We start from the raw sequence: 16,658 nt of genomic DNA, 5'->3' as shown, positions 1-16,658 counted from the left end.
GACCCAGCTCAGAGAAGCTGAGAAACAACTAGCTGAGCTTCATTTCTGAGGGAGACCCAGCAGACAAAGTATCTCTTTCCACTTGCCCCAAACCAAAAAGAGCAAATCTCTAAGCCCCACCGTAGTCCATCCTGTGAATCTCTGTATCAGTATTTCTGGCTCCTCTGTTGCCTCTATGACTAATTTCTGTGAACACGTTGCTGGCTCTGCCCCTGATTCAAGGGTAATTTTATTAACATGGTCTCGGAGTTTCTCAGTGAGATTAAATATCCTACAAGAGTGAGTGCTTCGGTCCCGCGTCTGTGTGCCGGCTGAGCGCCTGGTGCCCATGGAGGTGAGAAGGTCTCAGATCACTGGGACTGGAGCTACGGTGGTGAGCCAGCATTGGTGCTGGGAATCAAACTCAGGTCCTCTCCAGGAGTAGCTGAGTGCCCCCAACTGCCGGGCCATCTCCCTAGCCCCTCTGTTACTTTGTCCTACCACATACTGAACTACCTTTACATGGGTGGGCCTAGGTGGACTGTCGGAGAGCTAAGCCTCCCGCCTTTCCAGATTCAGCTTCCCGAGGTGCTGGACTACACGTCTCCAGTCACCTCAAGTGCCTGCAACTTTTGTGTCCTGATTCCAACTCTGCTCTGCTTTCTGCGCTCCACGCCTACAGAACTCTTCCTATTGGGTCTTGAAAACCAATGTAACAAGCCGTGCAGTGCTGGCGCACACCTTTAATCCCAGCATTCAGAGTTTGAAGCCAGCCTGGTCTACAGAGCGAGTTCCAGGATGTTATTATTGAAAAATATAAGGGGGTTCCCAGCGGCAGCGGGAAGCCACGCGGCGGAACCCCCAATGCAGCGGGCGCATGTGAGCAGACCCATGGAGCCATAAAAGCAGCTGCTAGCCCCGAAGAGACTGTTGTTGGTCCCCGGGGCGGGCTGGCGGAGTCGCCATGCAACAGGCGGCTACGCGGGTAACAGACATATAAACACAGGAAATAGCCATATAAGTATTTATTAAAAAGGAGAAGAGAGAGAGAGAGAGAGAGAGAGAGAGAAGAGGAGAGAGGCAAAGCCCCGTGTGTACACCGGGAGAGAACACAGGGAGAGAGAGCGATGGCGGGCAGAGGTCAGAGGTTAAAAAGGAGTGGGCGTGGCTAGGGCAGGGACCGAAAGAATAACACAGGACAGTCTTCATAGTTACTGAGAAACCCTGTCTTGAACACCCCTCCACCCCCAGTCAAAAACAAACAAACAAACAAAAAACCAAACAAAAAAATCAATATAATTACAGGTTGAGTTCATGGAGCCTCTGCCACAGCACAGCACCAAGGAATTCATCACAGCAAGATGTGATCATACCTCATTTAGGTCTGCCTAAGATCTGCCCCTCCCGTGAGAGGCTGGGGGCGTGGCTCAGGGTGGAGCCCCTGCCTAGGATCCCCAGTGAGGGGCTGGGGGCGTGGCTCAGGGTGGAGCCCCTGCCTAGGATCCCCAGTGAGGGGCTGGGGGCGTGGCTCAGGGTGGAGCCCCTGCCTAGGATCCCCAGTGAGGGGCTGGGGGCGTGGCTCAGGGTGGAGCCTCTGCCTAGGATCCTCCATAGAAGGACTGGGGATGTGACTCAGGGTCGAGCACTTGTGCAAGCAAAAGTACCTGGGATTCCATCCTGGTTACCAAGTGAAAACGTTGTATGGACACAGTGCTGTAGTGGGTGGAGACAGGAGGGTGGCTAGGTCTTGCTGGCCACCAGCATAGCTACAGGGAGCAAGAGACCCTGTCTCCAGGGAAGGAGGGGACCGTGAGTGACTTCCTCCTCTGGCATACACACACATATAGGACGTGAAGAAGACACCTAAGCTGCCATTGTCAGGCATGGTGGCACATATGTGAAATCCCAGCACTCAGGAGACTGAGGCGGGAGGATTGCTGCAACTCTGAGCCAAGTCCACATAGTAAGTTTCAGACTAGTTTATGTACATAGCCATACTGTCTGAAAAATAAAATATTTTTAAGAGAGGAAAAGGAGCGACTGTTGCATTTCCTTACAAAAAGTTCAAAGCATACAAAACAGCTGCATTTGCAAGAAGCAAGAAGAAGGAAAATAAGGGAATTAACATTTCTGAGAAAAGAGGGGGCAATGGGGACCCCACAGGGACAGCCGGGACTCCTGTGGGACCAGCCAGCCTGTCGAGAATGCAGCAGCCCCAAGTGATTTCTCACAGCCCTTGTATTCCCAAAGTAAAAGGGAAGGGCAAAAGGCTTCCTTAGCATGACTCAAGGAAAAACAAGCATAATCACCTCCTTAATACTCAAAACATCTAGCAACCATGCCCTTAGTCAAACATCCTGTTCTTTGGCTTTGACAAGCTTGAACTCTCTGACCTTAAGTCAAGATGGGAACCGAGTCACTGTGGGACCCCACACACTCCAGCCTTAAGTGGCCTTATTTACCACTGATATCTATCTAAAAATTTAAAAATGAAGTCGGGTGGTGGAGGCACACATCTTTAATCCCAACATCGGGAGGCAGAGGCAGGCGATGTTTGTGCATCTGAGGCCAGCCATGCCTGGTGTACAGCAAATTCCACGACAGTCAGGGCAACACCCAGAGATACTCTGTCTCGGAGAAACAAAGCAACAGCAAAACAAGAACTGGAGGTCTCAGGATTTCTCAGTTTCTAGGATGGAACTCAAATGCGCTGCTGCAAAGCCGTAAGACCCATTCTTTGTTTCACTCTCTCTTCTGCAGGTCAGGAGAGTTTGGACACGGGGATGGAACCTAGGACACTGTGCAAGTGGGGCCACTGGGTCAAGGCCCCCAGCCCCTCACTGGGGCTCCACCCCTGAGCCACGCCCCCAGCCCCTCCAGTGGCGCATCTTGGTTTCCTCTGTCAATCCTCTGCCTCATCCTGCATATCACACCGGCTCTCTTCCTGTTTTTATTCCTGAAGTCTGTTTTCTCACTTAACTTTTGGGTATTGGCAGCCCAAAAGGTTTACTGGACTGCTCTGCATGGTGTTCCAGGAACTGCTCGGAGAGAGACATCTGAGAACATAACTTGGCGTTCTTCGGGGGAACCGGCTCCTTCTGCACAGAGCAGCCACACTGGCAACAGATGGGTAAACGGAGGCAGGGCTCAAGCAGGTCTGGAGCCTGCTAAGGAGCTGAGGACGTCAGGAGAGCCAGGGATGGAGGAAGGGCTCCCACCATCACCTGCTGCGGCCTGAGGACTTCTTTCCAGAAACCCTCAGGCTGAGTCTGTGAGTTCCACGGGTCGAACTCGAGCTGTGTGGCTGGCTCAGCCGTGCAGGCTCCCGTGGCTGTAGTTTTGAGCAAGACATCAATAGAAGGCGAGGTTTTCAGAGGAAGAGGTCCCCAGGAGAAGGCTCCTCTTAGCTCATCAGGACTGGGTGGCTCAGAGGTTTTGGGTTTTTCCCCCTGTGCTTTTTGAGCATTGCTTTAACCTTTACGAGGTTAAAGGTTGGGGGTGGAGTGGAAACCAAAGCCTGAAATGTAAAGCAGGTCCCGGCCCGGGCAGGCCCCCCCAAGGACACGCGTGACAACACCCTCGAAAGGGCTCCCTCTGTACACTCAGGTCCCCAGCAACCCCCTCCGTTCCTGTTTTGTCTGCTGTTACCAGGCTCCTACCCTAGTAGGGTGGCCTCAGCTTCACAGGTTTCTAGGCTCCAACCCCGCCCCGCCCCCAGGACGTCCTGACTTTCGGTAAATGAGGCGGCCAGGAAGCTCAGAGGCCGCACAGGAAGGAGCAGGGACTTTCCTGTCACAGCCTGGCTGCCGCCACCTCGGTGCAGCTGCAGGTAGGAGCTCGGGGAGCAGGCACTGGGCACTGGGGGCGCGGAAGCCGGACGCAGCCGAAGACACCGCACCGGGCGGCGGCAGCAGCGCGCATGCGCTGCGGCTCCCTGCCCCCACTCTCCAGTCCGCGGCGCGGGAGGAAAAGGGCCCGAACTTTCCTTTGGTAAAAGCTCATGCTCCTTTAGGACTTGTATCTGCTTTGTTGTTTTATTTCTTTCATTTTGTATTTTGAGACTGGCTTCTCCTTCTGTAGCCCTGTTGGCCTGGTCACTATGTAGCCCCCAAACTCGTAGCAATCCTCCTGCAGCCTCCTTAGGAGCAACAAGAGTTGGGGGAAATGACAATGATGGTTTTATTTTTACATACTTAAATAACATTTTTAATAATTTTATTGTGTGTGAGTATATTGCTATGGCGCACTTTGAAAGCCAGAGGGCACCTAGTCAGAGTGGGTTCTTTTCTTCCTCCTGGGGGTTTCAGGCTTGGGGCAAATCTCTACCTGCTAAGCCATCTCACCCACCCTTATTTGTTTCTTGAGACGAGTCTGACCTTGAACCTTGGTGATAGGTTAATTTTCTCTATTTTCTTTATTTGAGACAGTGTCTATCTATGAAGCACTGACTGCACTAAAAGTGTGCTGACCTCAAACTCACAGAGATCCGCCTGCCTCTGCCTCCCAAGTGCTCGCATGTGACCACCATGCCTGGCATTAGTTTTATTTATTTTTATTTACTTTATTTTTATGTGTTTTGTTTTGGGTGTTTATTTGTTGAGACAGAGTCTCAGTGAGTAGCCCCAGCTGTCCTAGAACTCGCTTTGTAGACCAAGCTGGTCCGGAACTTACAGAGATCCGCCTGCCCCTGCCTCCTGAGTGCTGGGACTAAAGCCCTGGGCCCCACAGCCCCGTGAACATGAGCTTCACGAATGCAATGCTTATGGAGGCCAGAAGGGGGCGCTGGGTCCACCGGCGCAGGAGATGATTGAGCGCCACCATGGTTGCTGGGGACTGAATGCAGGCTCTGCCTGAGCACCGGTGGCCACTCAGCCATGTCTCCAGCACTTCGTTTTCTTAATCTATTTATTTACTTACGTATTTCTGTTGTTGTTTATCTGTTTAAACCCCCGTCTCCTGCAGCCCAGGCTGGCCTTGGCCTTCTAGTGTTCTGCCTCCACTAATGGACTTTTGTGGTGGAGAGTGTGAGCCACCATGCCTACTTTTGTTGCTTTATGGGAGGATGCACATGCAGAGGTCAGAGGGCAACTCTGTCGTCAAAGCGCCCTCTCTCTATGTGGCTTTGCAGATGGAATGCCTATCTTCAGGCTTGGTGGCAAGTGTCTTTCCGGGCCACATTCCTGGTCCTGAGGTGGTAGGCCTGAGGCTCAAGTCCCGCCCCTTGCTAGCGCCAACTCTGAGGCTGGCTGGGAACCTCCCCACTGTGGGGACCTAAGAGGCCCACAAAGTGCTGGCTGGATGTGGAGGTGAAGAGAGACCAGGAAGGGCTGGGGAGACAACAGGTCACAAACCATCACACCAGAGGCAGCTCAGCTGGTCATGTGACCTGAAGACCCACAGGGAATGAAAGCTGTCCCCATCCCTCCAAACCCCTTCTGCTTCCTGCTCAGACCTATTTCTGTATCTGCCATTGATTGTTCATGCCTGCCTGGGGTACTGGCCTGTGTGGCTAGGATGGGATGTGGAGGCAGGCTTGGGGATCAGTTGGAGATGTCTGCCCTGGGTGCAGAGAAGTGCAGAGGGTATGACTTCACACAGAGCCAAAAGACACCGGTCCCCAGCCCGCATGCCACAGTCCTCCCTGACCCGCCTCTCGGCCTCTCCAGGTTGTGCTCATGGCACCTCCGAGTGAGGAGACGCCTCTGATCCCTCAGCGTTCTTGCAGCCTCTCATCTTCAGAGGCGGGATCTCTGCATGTCCTTCTTCCTCCGCGGGGATCTGGGCCTCCCCAGCGACTGTCATTCTCTTTTGGGGACTACTTGGCAGAGGATCTGTGTGTGCGGGCAGCCAAGGTCTGTGGTGAGTAGGTCCCTAGATGACTGAGCGAGACATCTACTGAGAAAAGGAGTGGTCAGCCTGGGTGCTGGGGCTCTGGGGGATGAGGAGAAGTTTGGTAAGGGAGGGCCATGGGCTCAGCCTGCGTTGCTGCACTGATGACCGAGCTCATGGCCCATCCCTTCAGGCATCCTGCCTGTTTATCACCCGCTCTTCGCTCTGGCCACCGAGGACTTGTCTCGCTGGTTCCCCCCAAACCACATCTTCTCTGTGGAGGACGCGGACATTCAAGTCTTGGTCTACAGGCTCCGGTAGGAAGTGAGCTCCTCCATTCACCGGAAGGGTGGTGTTACTGTCAGTCCACAGTAGAGGCAGAGACCAGAGAGGGTGGGCCGTCGGCCACACAGCCCATCAGTGACAGCTTGGGCTCTGTGAAGCCAGAGCTGAGTGTGCCACCCCATTCTGAACCCACAGGTTTTATTTCCCTGACTGGTTTGGACTGGAGACATGTCACCGCTTTGGGCTGCGCAAAGATCTGACCAGCGCCATTCTCGACTTACACGTTCTAGAACACCTCTTTGCCCAGGTTGGTAGTCTTCGGTGGGTAAGGTTCAACCCAGGGATTGGGACCCCAAAGCAACAACCTCCCAGGTCGGGCTGGGCAGGACCTCACCTGGCTGTCCGCCTGTGCCCGACCTCAGCACCGCAGTGACCTGGTGAGTGGGCGCCTCCCAGTGGGCCTCAGCCTGAAGGAGCAGGGAGAGTGCCTGAGCCTGGCTGTGCTGGACCTGGCGCAGATGGCCCGTGAGCAGGCCCAGCGGCCAGGCGAGCTGCTGAAGACTGTCAGGTGAGGACCTGGGCCTGCCCGGTGATGAGGCTCCCGGGCCATCGCTCCCTCGTCTCAACTAGCTGCGGACCTGGGGTTCCATCGTTTTCCCTTACCAAACTTCTACACATACCTCATTTTCCAAAGCTGACTCCTGCAGACTCTCCCTCAGTCCGCCTCTGCCAAAAGGTCCCCGATGTCTGTCGCGTGTCCTTCGGGCACCTCTCCCCACCCTGAGACCCCGCGTGCTCCCACCCCACAGCTACAAGGCCTGCCTGCCACCTGGCCTGCGCGACCTGATCCAGGGTCTGAGCTTCGTGACAAGAAGGCGCATCCGCAGGACGGTGCTCCAGGCGCTGCGCCGCGTGGTCGCCTGCCAGGCCGACCGCTACTCGCTCATGGCCAAGTACATCCTGGACCTGGAGAGGCTGCATCCGGCGGCCACCGCCGAGACCTTCCGCGTGGGGCTCCCGGGAACCCAGGAGGGGCCAGGGCTCCTGCGCGTGGCCGGGGGCAGCGGTGTCGCCTGGAGCCCCGGGGACCAAGAGGTGCTGGGGGCAGGGCCTTAGGGGGAGGGGCGGTCAGTAAAGAAGCCAGCCAGGGACGGGACCAATCAGGGGAGCAGTTAAAGGCCAGAGTGGGGCGGGGCCAATCAGGGGAACCAATCCAGCGAGGGAACAGTTGGGGCGGAGCCGCCTGCTCCAATCAAGGATCGAGGCCAGTCAATAGGCGGGGCTAATTTGGGGGCGGGGAATGGCAACACCAAGGGGCGGGGTTAGCTGGAGGCAGGGACTGGACCAGCAGGGCGGAGCTAGTTAGGGAGGAACCTGAGGCCTGGTTATCACCAAGGGCTGGTCGGTGGGTGGGGCCGTCAGGGCGTGGTGGGGGTGGGGTCAAACTGAGGGGGTCGTTGGGATTGGATCGGTGGGGTAGCTAGTTCGAGGCCCAATCCCCCTCTAGGAATTGGGGGTGGGAAGGAGGGAAAAGTAGGTATGGCAGGGCTGGATCAGGGCTGCAGGCTCACTGAGGCACTGAATGCTCAGGAATGCAATCCCCCAGCCTCAGTCTGTTCTTTCTTCCTCAGCTTTTCCAGACCTTCTGTGACTTTCCCGAAATCGTGGACGTCAGCATCAAGCAGGCCCCACGCGTGGGTCCGGCAGGGGAGCATCGGCAGGTCACCGTTACCAGGATGGACAGCCACATCCTGGTGGGTCTTGGGACCCGCTGCTCTGGTGCTGACCCTGGGAGCGGGGCGGGCGGCGTGGGGCTCCGTTGTTGCTGAAGAGTTCTCCCACGCAGGAAGCAGAATTCCCGGGGCTGCCTGAGGCGCTGTCTTTCGTGGCCCTCGTAGATGGTTACTTCCGCCTGACCTGCGACTCCAGGCATTTCTTCTGCAAGGAGGTAGCACCGCCAAGGCTGTTGGAGGAGGTGGCAGAGATGTGCCACGGACCCATCACGTGAGGAGTGGGCAGCTGGGGTCACAGAGGGGTCGCAGAGGGTCTTGGACAGTGGTGAGGACACCCCTGGAGGCGTGGCTGGGCGACAGGGACTGGTCCCAGTCTGACCTGCCTTCTGTCTTGGCCTAGGTCAGACTTCGCTGTCCACAAACTGAAGACCGCTGGCTCCCTCCCGGGCTCCTACATTCTCCGCCGCAGCCCTCAGGACTATGACAGTTTTCTTCTCACTGCCTGCGTCCAGGTTGGTTTACTGCTGGTGGCAGGGTGGCTTCCTGGAGGAGGTGACATCTGAGCTGGGACACTATCAGGAGTATTCATTTTTTTCTTGAAGAGTACTGAACTATAATCCTAGAATTATATATAATCCTAGGATCAAGTTTACAGGCCAGCCTGGGCTACATAGAGAAACTGTGCATCAAAAAATGTGAGGACGGACTTGGGACAGTTGTCTCAAGGGGAAAAGGTATTTCCCACCAAGCCTGAGCATGCGAGTTCGATCCCAGGCACTCACTTGATGGAAGGACAGGACTGACCCTGCTCTCTGACCTCCATGTGTGCACAGTGCATCTACACGGAAACTCCAGAAATAAATGTAATTTTAAAAACTCAAAAAAGCTCAGGGGAAAAACAAAACAACAAAAAAATAAAAGCTCAGGGGACACACACATTCCCAGTGCCTGGAAGAGTGTCTGCAGAGGCTTGGAGGCTGCATGGGCTGGGGGCTCTGCTTCCTTCCCCACCGCTGCTTCAGGTCCAGTTTCCCTTCACAGACGCCCCTTGGCCCAGACTACAAGGGCTGCCTCATCCGCAGGGACCCCACCGGGGCCTTCTCCCTGGTCGGCCTCAGTCAGCCGCACAGGAGCCTCCGGGAGCTCCTGGCAGCCTGCTGGCATTCTGGGCTGCATGTAGATGGTGCCGCCCTGAATCTCACATTCTGCTGCGCCCCCAGACCCAAGGGTGAGCCGGTCTTCCTCCCCCTAATCCTAGCAGTTCTTGGCTGGGACTGAAATCGGGGAACCAGGGGTAGGAAAGAACCCGCCATCTATTTTTGGTGCAGTCTTCAGGCGTGGCCCGATCTGACTTTGTGCTGCCCCTGGCTTCTTTCTGTGAGTGAATGTCACTGAGACAAAGCCCCCGCTGGGACATGTCTCCCCACCCCACAATGCTGCCCTGGTTGACCCAGGATAATTGGGGCCTGGATCCTTCTGCTCACAAACCAGCACTTTCAGGGTGCTTCTCAGGAGCGAATTCTGGGAGTTCCTCAGGAAGGGGAGGGGGACTCTTGGGAACCTTTGCCTCTGACCTCTGCTTTCTTGCCTCTGCCCCCTAGAAAAGTCCAATTTGATAGTGGTAAGAAGGGGCTGCACCCCTTCCCCAGCCCCCAGCCGCACCCCATCCTGCACGCTGATGCAACTGAGTTTCCACACGATCCCTGCGGACAGCCTGGAGTGGGTGAGGGTCCCCGGGGACAGAGTGGGTGAGGGTCATGAGACCTTTCTCCGGGGGACGTGAGAGCCACTGTCAACTGTCACTGCCTCTGCTTCTTCCGCGCAGCATGAGAACCTGGGCCACGGCTCTTTCACCAAGATCTACCGTGGCAGCCGGAGGGAGGCCGTGGATGGCGAGACACACGAGACAGAAGTCCTCCTAAAGGTCATGGACGCCAGACACCGGAACTGCATGGAGGTGCGGTAGGAACCAGAACAGAAGGCCATGCAGACCTGCATGGAGCCGTTCCTGTTGTCCCAGCACTTGGGGGACGCTGAAGCAGGAAGCTCACTGGGACTTAGAAGTCCAAGGCCAGAGGGACATAGGGACTCCATCAAACCAAAACCGAGAGCAGCTATGCTTTACCTGGCGGTAGAGAGCAGCAGCAGGCCCAGCCAAGCAGAGATCCTGAGGGTTACTGATAGGGCGTGAGATCTCAGCTCTTCCCCAAGCCCATCACATCACCAGAGACTTCCAACACAGTCTGGGCGCATCTCGTCAGCTTGGTGAGCCTCACACTGGGGACAGATGGGGAGGAACCCATGCATCTTCTGCTTTCCCTCCCCAGTCCTTTCTAGAAGCCGCGAGCCTGATGAGCCAAGTATCCTACCCGCACCTCGTCTTGCTGCATGGCGTCTGCATGGCTGGAGATAGTGAGCCTCACCCTGCACCCCAACCCAGCCTTTGCCCCTCACCGACTCCCGACCCCAAACTCACCTACCTCACACCCCAGACCCACACCCACAGACTTGGTTCTCTTTCTACCTTGCTGGCTAATCACTGTGCAACATTGCACTTCTGGCACACCCTCTCTGTTATATCTCTTTAGTTGCGCTGATAGTAAAGGAAAGTCTAACCTGTGCTAAGAGCAGAGCCAGAGCCGGCTGAGGCTAGCCAAGCCACCAACCCTGTTCTCCTGTCCTCAGGCATCATGGTGCAGGAATTTGTCTATCTAGGCGCAATTGATACGTACCTGCGCAAGCGTGGTCACTTGGTGCCGGCCAGCTGGAAGCTGCAGGTGGTTAAGCAGCTGGCCTATGCCCTCAACTATTTGGTTAGTGTTCCCTGTGTTCATAGGGGAAGCCTCCTCAGAGGACAGGGAAATGAAAACGGGCTCTGTGGTGTGGGAAGAAAGAGTGGCCAGTTCAGAGTGAGGGACCAGGACAGGGGTCGGCTCAGAGGACTGAGAGCGTCAAGGGTGAGAACAGTGCACCCACGGGTGTCAAGGGGAGTAGTGAGTGATGAGGCCACGCTGGGGAGAGGCTTTTCAAAAGCAGGGAACCTTGGACTTTCGGGGGATTAGAAAGTTAAGTAAGAGTTCATCAAGAAGGCAGGCAGTGGTGGCGCACACCTTTAATCCCAGCACTTTGTAGGCAGAGGTAGGAGGCTTTCTGTGAGTTAGAGACCAGCCTGGTCTACAGAGTTCCAGGAAAGCCAGGGCTGTTGCAGGGAGAAAACTGTCTCAAAAGCAGAGAGAGAGAGAGAGAGAGAGAGAGAGAGAGAGAGAGAGAGAGAGAGGTCTTGACCAGGCTTGGGGCTTTCACCAGTAAGGGAGGGAGGGCCTGGTAAGTCAGTATAATGGGACTAGGGCTACAAGATGCCAGGAGCCCACAGGAGACGCCAGCGTCTGTTCTGTTCTATCTGGGCAGCTAGGTTTTGAAGGATGCAGAGGAGTTTGTCTGACAGTATTCATTCACCAATCTCTGACCCACACTTCCATGTGTGTGTAACACTTAGGAAGACAAAGGCCTCCCTCATGGCAACGTCTCAGCGCGGAAGGTGCTCCTGGCTCGAGAGGGGGTTGATGGGAGTCCTCCCTTCATCAAGCTGAGTGACCCTGGCGTCAGCCCCACAGTGCTAAGCCTAGAAAGTGAGTACAGGCTAGCCTCCTGAGTCTGCAGTCAGGCGCAGTCGCACTGGGTGCGCACGGGTGTGCGTTTCCGGAAGGTGACCGCCCATTGCTCGTCCTCCAGTGCTCACCGACAGGATCCCCTGGGTGGCCCCCGAGTGTCTGCAGGAAGCTCGGGCGCTCGGCTTAGAGGCCGACAAGTGGGGCTTCGGCGCCACCGCGTGGGAGGTGTTCAGTGGGGGACCCATGCACATCACCTCGCTGGAACCCGCCAAGGTCGGGGCGGCCACTGAGCCAGGATGCAGGGGGGAGAGGGGCGGGCGAGGTTGGGTGGGGAGGGAGGGCAAGGTGAGGCCACGTGACGGGCATCTCCCTTCCCTGCCCCCCAGAAGCTGAAATTCTACGAGGACCGGGGGCAGCTGCCGGCCCCAAAGTGGACGGAGCTGGCGGGGCTCATCGCGCAGTGCATGGCCTACGACCCGGGCCAGCGGCCCTCCTTCCGCGCCATCCTCAGGGACCTCAACGGCCTCATTACCTCAGGTGCCCGGTCTTGGTCGGGTGGTGAGAAGGAGGAGGGCCCCGGAGATGGGCGGGTACCAGGGGCGGGGAGGGAAGGGTCCCCAGGGAGGAGAGGGTCTGGGGGCGGCGGGGAGGGTCCTCAAGTGTGCACAAGGAAGCTGCTGGCTCCAACAGTCAGCGCCATCTAAGACAGCTGCAGCAACAAACAGGCCCCTTGGCTCAAGATTCGATACGCATTTGTTTCACAAGGTGGCCTCTCAAACTAGAGCGCTCGCGGCCTCACCTTCTGGGATGCTGGGATTTGGTTTTATTTTATTAATCTTAAAGTTTGCCAACACGATTTCTCATCTGAGGGTATCTGGGATCACAGGCTGTTCTCACTCCATGACTCTGCCCCCACTGGGGCCCATTTGTTTGTAACATTGGAGTCCCACAGAAAGTGCCTTGTCTGGACAGAGATGGTTTCCTCTCCCCACGTGGTACCCATGGGCTGGGTATAGTACACAGAGAAGGCAATGTTCAGGTGGAGTTCACACAGCAAGTCATTTCGATCTGAGGCAGAGAAAGATTACACTTACGCATGTGACCCCTAGATTATGAGCTCCTCTCAGACCCGACGCCCGGCAGCCTGAGTCCCCGAGATGAGCTGTGCACTGGCACCCAGCTCTACGCCTGCCAGGACCCCACCATCTTTGAGGAGAGGCACCTTAAATACATCTCTCTGTTGGGCAAGGTGAGTGGGCAGAGCGACGAGCGTGGGTGGGCGGGGCGGACAGCAGGCATGAGTGGGCAGGACATGGGCGTGAGTGGGCGGGGCGGGGTGGGTGGAGCAGGCAGCCCTCAGCCCCAGATGAGCCAGCTGACCCCTCATCCTCTCACAGGGCAACTTTGGCAACGTGGAACTGTGCCGATATGACCCTCTGGGGGACAATACAGGACCCCTGGTAGCAGTGAAGCAGCTACAGCACAGCGGGCCAGACCAGCAGAGGGACTTCCAGCGGGAGATTCAGATCCTCAAGGCGCTGCACAGCGACTTCATCGTCAAGTACCGGGGAGTCAGCTACGGGCCAGGTGAGCGGTTCGAAACCCGTCTCTATTCCCTTTCATCGGGCCCCATTGAGCAGTGACGTGCGACCCCGCCCCCCGAACCCCGGCTTACATAGTTGAGGCATGAACGAACCAACGCACGCGGTAGAAGGTGCGCAAGAGCTATTGTCGCTGTCCGCAGGTCGCCAGAGCCTGCGGTTGGTGATGGAGTACCTGCCCAGTGGCTGCCTGCGGGACTTCCTGCAGCGCCACCGCGCGCGCCTGCACTCCGGCCGCCTGCTGCTGTTCGCCTGGCAGATCTGCAAGGTGCGGTCATCGCGGAGGTCGGGGATCGAGGGCCCTGGGGTGCGAAATCCTGGCGCTGGGGGTTGGGAGTCAGCAAGGGTCCCGGATCCCGGGCCCATGGGCTCTCACGGCCCCTTGCAGGGCATGGAGTACCTGGGCGCGCGCCGCTGCGTGCATCGCGACCTGGCTGCGCGAAATATCCTGGTGGAGAGCGAGGCGCACGTGAAAATCGCGGATTTCGGCCTCGCTAAACTACTGCCGGTCGGAAAGGACTACTACGTGGTCCGCGAGCCAGGCCAGAGCCCCATCTTCTGGTGAGAGACCCAGCCCCAGGCGCCGCGCCCACCAGGCCCCGCCCCTTCGGCCGTTTCTAGTCTAGCCCCGCCTCTCCCCACGGCCCGGCTCTTCAAACTCCACGGGTTCGCTTCTCCTCTCTGACCGTCTGGCTCCTCCCCTCACGCACCTTATACCTAGATGCCCATCATACAAAGCTGACCAGTCCCAAGCCCCGTCCTATCCCCATAGACCACGCCCACAGGACCCCCCATTATCCCTTTAGTGCCCGGGAGCTTCTGAGTCGGCTCCTGCGGGCAGTGCCACTACGAAGGCGCCTGACCACGCCCATGCCACCATACACGTGAGCTAACCTCGCACCTGTCCCCACGCAGGTACGCCCCAGAATCCTTGTCCGACAACATCTTCTCCTGCCAGTCTGACGTGTGGAGCTTCGGCGTGGTGCTGTATGAGCTCTTCACCTATAGCGACAAGAGCTGCAGCCCTTCGGCCGTGCGTACCCGCCCCGCCGCGCCACTCCCGCTGACTCCCAGTCTCTCCCCGCGTCTCCCAGCCCCTCCCTCCTGACTTCCAGACCTCTTCCTGACCCCCAATCCTCCTGATTACTCCAGCCCTCCTCTTGACTCTCAACCCTACCCACTTGACACCAGCCCCCCCCACTCCCAGCCCTCCCTCGTGACCCCCAGCCTCCCCCTCTCGACTCCCAGCCCCTCCCCCTGATTCCCAGCCCCTCCCTCCTGACCCTCAGCCCTCCCCCTGATTTCCAGCCCTCCTTCCTGACTCTCAGCCCTCCCTCCTGACCCCCAGTCCCTCCCCCTGACCCCCAGCCCTCCCCCGACTCCCAGCCCCCCTCCTGACCCCAAGCCCCTCCCCCTGACTCCCAGCCCTCCCTCCTGGCCCCTCCCCCTGACCCCCAGCCCTCCTTCCTACAGGAGTTCTTGCGCATGATGGGGCCAGAGCGTGATGGGCTTGCGCTCTGCCGACTTCTGGAGCTTCTGGCAGAGGGCCGGCGCCTCCCAAGGCCTCCTGCGTGCCCCACTGAGGTGAGGGAGGCAGGCTCGGTTTCCCAGTTTCCTTCCTTCCTTCCTTTCTTTTTTTATTTTTCAAGACAGGGTTTCTCTGTGTAACAGTGTAACAGCCTTGACTGTTCTGGAACTTGCTCTGTAGTCCAGGCTGGCCTCAAAATCGCAGAGATCCGCGGTCTCTGCCTCCCGAGTGCTGGGATTAAAAGCATGCACCACTACTGCCAGTATCCATTCTTGATTAACAGCGGGGGTCCTGGCCCCAAGTTGGCCTCTCCGTCCCTGTGTGGCTAGTGACAGGTGCTTTGAAGATCCTTGGTTTACCCATATGCAGAATTGGAATGCCCCTGCTTAACAGAATGAGGGAGGCTCGGCGGCGAGGCTTTTGTTTTACCTTGGTTGAGACAAGATCTTGCTATGCAGCCTCTGCGGCCCGGAAATCGACGACATCTCCCAGCCTCAGTATCCCCTATACGGAGAAGACAACTACATGCACCACTACGACCCCTCCCAAATCCATATTTTATTTTTTCTTTTATTATTTACTTTTTTGCAATGCTGAAAATTGAAGCCAGGGCCTCACATGCTCTAGGCAAGCGCCCCACTACTGAGCTACAGTGTTCTAAGGCGCCTTAAAAGATGATTCAAGGGTTTGTCAGGCCTCTCCCAAGCGTAAACCATGCCGTTGGAGAAGGTGGTAGAAGTCATTCCCAGTCAGAGACCAGGCCATAAGGTGGGCGTGGTGCCTTTACGTGGTAGACAGAAGCAAATGTGGGGCAAGCTGTGGCCATGCCTGTCACCCCAGCAGTCTGGAGCTGAGGCAGGAGGATTGCCACGAGTCTGAGGCCAGTCAAGGTTACTGAGACCCTGTCTTCAGACTTACTTTCTGTCCCGAGATCCACAGGGAGCCGTGGAGAGTTGTGGGTCATCAGCTCTGGTCCCACCTACCTCCCTCTGTGCCCTCAGGTTCAGGAGCTCATGCAGCTGTGCTGGGCGCCCCGCCCGCAGGACCGACCGACCTTCAGCACCCTGAGTCCGCAGCTGGACGCGCTGTGGCGTGGAAACCCCGGGTAGCAGCCAGGGTGAGCATCGGTTTCCCATGGGCTGGTTGTCCGACCTCAGCAGGGAGCTGTCTGCCCCTGGGCCCCACCCTTTACAGGTTGCTCATCCCTGCTCCCCCCCCCCTTCCAACCTTTCCTTTCAGAATACAGATGTTAAATTATATGACCCCAGGATCTGCGCAATTGTCACCTCTGGAAACACTTTCCTGGCACAGCCTCCTCCTACAGAAGTCCAGATCCTAGTACTGCTCCACCTGGGCCAGGAACTCACCCGCCCCTTCCTCCCGGTCAGGGTGTGCAGAAAGTGCCTGTATCCATCTCCCCTGCCCTGTGGGCTCAGTGCGACTCCTTACAGGTTGGGCTCTGGGACTGTTTGATGAATAAATAAATGAATTCATTAGAAAAAAATGGTTTATGACTGGAATTAGGGGTGTTGGAGAACTGACTTATGGCGTGTGGTTCAGACTTGGGGGCCAACTGTGGGGTTCTGAGAGGAAGAACAGCTGAAGGAGAGGCCTTGGCTAGACCCAAGGACACCCCCCCTTCTGCCCAGCTGCGGTCCTTGGCTGACTGGTTCTGGCAAGGGACCGGCAGAGGCCAAGGCCCAAGAAGGGTGGAGCCAGAACTGCGGCACCCCAGAACGGTGCCCACAGTCCCCCACAAGAGCTCCCGAGGTAGGGAAACAGGGGAGGGGGTGCAAATCATAAATACTCCCTCGCATCTCCTTCACAGCCCAAACTTCTTCTAATTCATAGTAATTCTCCTGCTTCAGCTTTCCCAGTGCCAGCAAGATATGTGGGCGCTACCCTTCCAGCAAGAGGGGCATTGGCTTGTTCAAAAATGATGGGAGGTCCTGGCGCTTGGGAGAGGGACTTCAGGGTCCCTGGCTGGACACACGGCCTCTGGCCATGAAATGAGAGCCTCGACCTTCTCCGTGCTGTACGCGGTGTTCCCACCAAGGCCCGTGGGCGGCGCGAAGCCACTATAAGGGGTGTC

General features: G+C 57.2%; 1 protein-coding gene across 5 annotated transcripts; it reads left to right on the top strand.

Moving 5' to 3' along the window:
• The first annotated feature begins 3,754 nt into the window (after positions 1–3,754).
• On the top strand, positions 3,755–16,658 carry Jak3 (Janus kinase 3). Of its 5 annotated transcripts, none has more exons than XM_041674585.1 (25): positions 3,755–3,808; positions 5,646–5,838; positions 6,002–6,132; positions 6,289–6,400; positions 6,516–6,661; positions 6,903–7,188; positions 7,725–7,847; positions 7,940–8,097; positions 8,227–8,338; positions 8,868–9,054; positions 9,428–9,549; positions 9,652–9,783; positions 10,154–10,238; positions 10,512–10,639; positions 11,323–11,455; positions 11,559–11,710; positions 11,824–11,974; positions 12,547–12,686; positions 12,835–13,024; positions 13,182–13,306; positions 13,427–13,599; positions 13,954–14,071; positions 14,512–14,622; positions 15,568–15,683; positions 15,806–16,658. In XM_041674585.1, exons 2-24 carry the CDS (start codon positions 5,734–5,736, stop codon positions 15,673–15,675), a joined length of 3,228 nt encoding a protein of 1,075 aa, XP_041530519.1. In that variant the 5' UTR covers positions 3,755–3,808; positions 5,646–5,733; the 3' UTR covers positions 15,676–15,683; positions 15,806–16,658. The 5 variants fall into 5 exon arrangements, with proteins under 5 accessions (XP_041530519.1, XP_041530516.1, XP_041530518.1 ...); XM_041674582.1 differs by having other exon boundaries at positions 3,761–3,808; positions 6,002–6,125; XM_041674584.1 differs by lacking the exon at positions 3,755–3,808 and adding an exon at positions 3,936–3,969.

Source organism: Microtus oregoni, unplaced genomic scaffold (assembly GCF_018167655.1).
Source record: "Microtus oregoni isolate MIOR12 unplaced genomic scaffold, Mior012 000025F_ref0000491, whole genome shotgun sequence".
Classification (NCBI taxonomy): domain Eukaryota; kingdom Metazoa; phylum Chordata; class Mammalia; order Rodentia; family Cricetidae; genus Microtus; species Microtus oregoni.
This window is presented reverse-complemented; position numbering and strand designations above follow the sequence as displayed.

Excerpts from the sequence above, each read along its gene's own strand:
- Jak3 (XM_041674582.1), top strand. The coding sequence starts at position 5,655 with ATGGCACCTCCGAGTGAGGAGACGCCTCTGATCCCTCAGCGTTCTTGC. Across the intron at positions 8,098-8,226 it reads ATGTGCCACGGACCCATCAC|GTCAGACTTCGCTGTCCACA; the intron begins GTGAGGAGTGGG and ends GTCTTGGCCTAG. Across the intron at positions 14,623-15,567 it reads CTCCTGCGTGCCCCACTGAG|GTTCAGGAGCTCATGCAGCT; the intron begins GTGAGGGAGGCA and ends CTGTGCCCTCAG.